A 3,515-nucleotide genomic window follows, 5' to 3' on the forward strand; every position below is an offset into this window, starting at 1 on the left:
ATATATATATATATATACATATTCTAAGTTATCTTATGTTATAATTCTTTCTTTTTGACTGCGTTTCAAGAGCGCGCTTTTATTGCAGCACTATCAGTGCGTTCTATCCTTGTTTTTACGTCTAATGATAGAATGTATTAACGTTGAAAGCATACTTTCAGAACGCAGCCTTTGTCACATCTGTGATAATCGCTGATGCGCACTTCTTTCTAGATTATTTTTTTTTGTTTGACAGTTACACGCATGTAATATTTGTACCTTTACCTTGTAAATATTATGATAATATTTAAAATCTTTATTTGCAAGCAATGTTTAATTTTATTTGCAAGCCACATTTAAGCCGGCATTTATAGTTGATTCTTATATTTAAAATTAAATATAATCTTAAGATGTCATAAATCATTACAGAGTTGTGTGTATTATCTATGTGTAGTATCTTAAGGCGATTAAAACAAGAATTGTCTATAATTATTGACCTTAGTTTTTATTTGTAACCGAAGTTTAGTTTTATCTACAAGCCTTTTAATTTTATTTGGATACAATGTTTAATTTCCAGTACGTATAATGGCTTTAGATTTCATCGGTTCTCTTTCATTTCTCTATTATGAAATCCTTTCAATCTTCCTTTCTCGCGAGCCTTTTTCTTTTTTATTATTGCTATCTTTCGGTTTCGCTCTCTATTCTTACATTCACGAGATTTGTTTTTATTCTCATGACAAAACTATTGTATGTACTGAAAATACTGTATAAACAGGATAAATCTATTGATTTGAACTTTTAATTTATTTAGATAGAATGTCATGATACGATTGTTGTTAGTGGAATATTGTAACATTACAATAATGGTAATAGCTTATACTTATAATATGCTAATGCTACAATAATGCTTATTATTAACTAATATGAGTAAGATATTTCTTTACAAAATAATATTTCAAAACTCTATATTGTTGAGTCAATGATATATTTCTACAAATATACTAATTGTAGCAGAAATAAAAACTTATAAATGAGATAAAGTTAAAGTTTTCTGAACTCTTAGTACCAGCTCAGGATTTTTCGTTCATGTACAACAAATTACATGAACAATGAAACAGCAGATTGTTAAACAAGCCAACATTATCTACATTAAAAATTATTCACTTTCAGCACAGCAGATCAGTAAACACTCAATAATTCTTTATTTGCATAATTGATTTCTTACACTTAACTCAACAAAAACTAAAGGCAAGGCCTAATTATATTAAAGAATCATTAAACGTTCTGAAGAAGTACTGAACTCTGTTTTGTCTGCTGAACGTGTCCTGTTAACATTAAGATTATTATTTTGAAAATAATTTTTTTAACTCTAGATTTTTATAATGGTAACTTATAAAATTGAAAATTACATGAATGCAATTCTTTAATTTTCAATAGCCACAGCTGAAATGGTCACAACTGATCCCAAAGTGAGTATGATGGAGGAAGAACTTCGAAAAGAGATTTCTCTCAAAAAACAGTCAACATCGGAAGTTGAAATGATGCAACTGCCACTTGAATTACTGCCTTATCCTTTGCAATCCGAAAATATTAATAAAACGAAAACGTGTACATTGTGCGAATATTTATTGCTAGTATTTGTTTATTTTGGAGACATTACAAATGTAAATGAGGTAATAAATATTAAATTTTATGATTCTGCGCATATAATATTATATAAGCTTCATAAATATACCAAAATTTAAGGAAAAAGTGAAAGAATTTCTTGGAAGAGTGTGTATAAAAATACCTACTTTCATTAGAGATGATTGTCAAAATGTTGTAAATACTTATGGAGGTGCAATTGTGACCACACTTGCTATGGATATCGATCCATCTCTGGTAATATATTTTTGTATTTAAAACAATGAACCAGTAAAATATAATTTATTTAAGATTTGTAATTTAAGGTTTGTTCTATGATACGTATTTGCCCATCGGAATCATTAGTAAATATATGGGAAGAAATTCCTAAGAATTTCATTAGCATAAAAAATAAGCCAAATTGTCCATTCTGTTTGCTTGCAGTATCGCAGATTTATAATGTTATTAAAAGCGATAAAACTAAGGTATTAGTCTACTGTTTATTATATTAACAATATTTATGTTAAATTTGATTATTCAATCTATTCGATATAATAATGTTGATGTTTCAGACTAGCATTGAAGTTGAATTGAATAAATTATGTAATCGTTTGCCACGTACTTTGAACATTGTATGTACAAATTTTGTGCAGACGTATAGCATAGGACTTGTAGGGTTATTACTTGTAGACTCATCTACCGAAGAAGTATGCAATTATCTTCGTTTGTGTGTTCCAACTGATAATCTTGATGAAATGTAACTATTGTTGCAAAAGGTAGAGAAATATGTGAATTATTTCTTAGAATATACACAAGATAAAAATGTTTCGATTTAACAATTTATCACAATTATTTTTCAATAAAAATACTTTGTACGATAAAATATTTTACGATAAAAATAAAAGGAATTTCTTTTTCAGTACTTAATCAATGAAACATAGTATAATCACAATGAAATACCTGAGTATCATTACATATAAGTCAATCCATGAAAATAAATTCATGAACGAGTTGCATAAGTTCGTGTAATACAAATTGCATACAAATGTAATGCAAATTGAAAGCGAAATGAAGAAATCTAACGAAGAGATAATATGCTATGTTTCTCAATTGGAAATATTATTAGAATTATAGAGATATTAACCATAGCGAAGAACCTATTTTATAATAGTACATATCAATCATTAAATCTCTGTAATTAAGCACAGATCAAGCATTGATCTGTATAGATTCGACTGCCATTGAGATTTTTATATTTAAACAAAATATTATGCGTGATTTATTTAAGTTACTGTATTATTTAAGTAGATATCACAGTAATAATTTTAATAGCACTATAGAAGAATATTTCTTCAGTTAAAATAATATAAGTTGATATTTCATGCAATTGAAGTGATATATTAAATTTATCATTTCATATGTCTGTTTTAAATTTAATCTATAATATTAAGCAATAATCTGTTATTTTTATAATTGCGATAATAATAAAATAAAGAATGACAATTTATAAATAATTTAATATGAATTAATTATATATTATTAAAGATATATATATGATTAAACAGCAAAATAGACTTTATGAATCTTCAGAAAATCGCGAGAAAATACTTAACGCGTTATCACTGCGTTAAATAGAAGATCCAACAATGTGTTTAGGTCTTTCCGCTGTATTTTTATAATATGTGGATTCTTAACTATATTCCTCTCTATCCGTACTTTAGTCTATTCCTACTTGTCCATATTTTGTCCATATTTTCATTTTCCTACTTATCCGTATTTTAACTTAAAAAAAAAATCTTTAATTAAAATCGCGCGCGACATGAGACACGACTTATTAAGGGAATCGATTTGTTGGTTAATCCAGCGGAATATCTGAAAACTATTCAAGCAATAATTTTATGAATTAGAGTTTC

At 26.9% G+C, this 3,515-nt stretch overlaps 1 protein-coding gene across 1 annotated transcript in view; it reads left to right on the forward strand.

Moving 5' to 3' along the window:
- LOC108690997 (prosaposin-like) overlaps positions 1–2,800 on the forward strand; it is a 3,084-nt gene extending 284 nt beyond the window's left edge. The window contains exons 2-6 of the mRNA XM_018198590.1: positions 1,417–1,652; positions 1,726–1,860; positions 1,929–2,087; positions 2,175–2,378; positions 2,523–2,800. Coding sequence (XP_018054079.1) covers positions 1,417–1,652; positions 1,726–1,860; positions 1,929–2,087; positions 2,175–2,363 — 719 coding nt within the window. The 3' untranslated portion in view covers positions 2,364–2,378; positions 2,523–2,800. The remainder of the gene's footprint in view (positions 1–1,416; positions 1,653–1,725; positions 1,861–1,928; positions 2,088–2,174; positions 2,379–2,522) is intronic.
- The last annotated feature ends 715 nt before the right edge of the window (positions 2,801–3,515 follow it).

The sequence above is a fragment of the Atta colombica genome, unplaced genomic scaffold, assembly GCF_001594045.1.
Source record: "Atta colombica isolate Treedump-2 unplaced genomic scaffold, Acol1.0 scaffold38, whole genome shotgun sequence".
Lineage (NCBI taxonomy): Eukaryota > Metazoa > Arthropoda > Insecta > Hymenoptera > Formicidae > Atta > Atta colombica.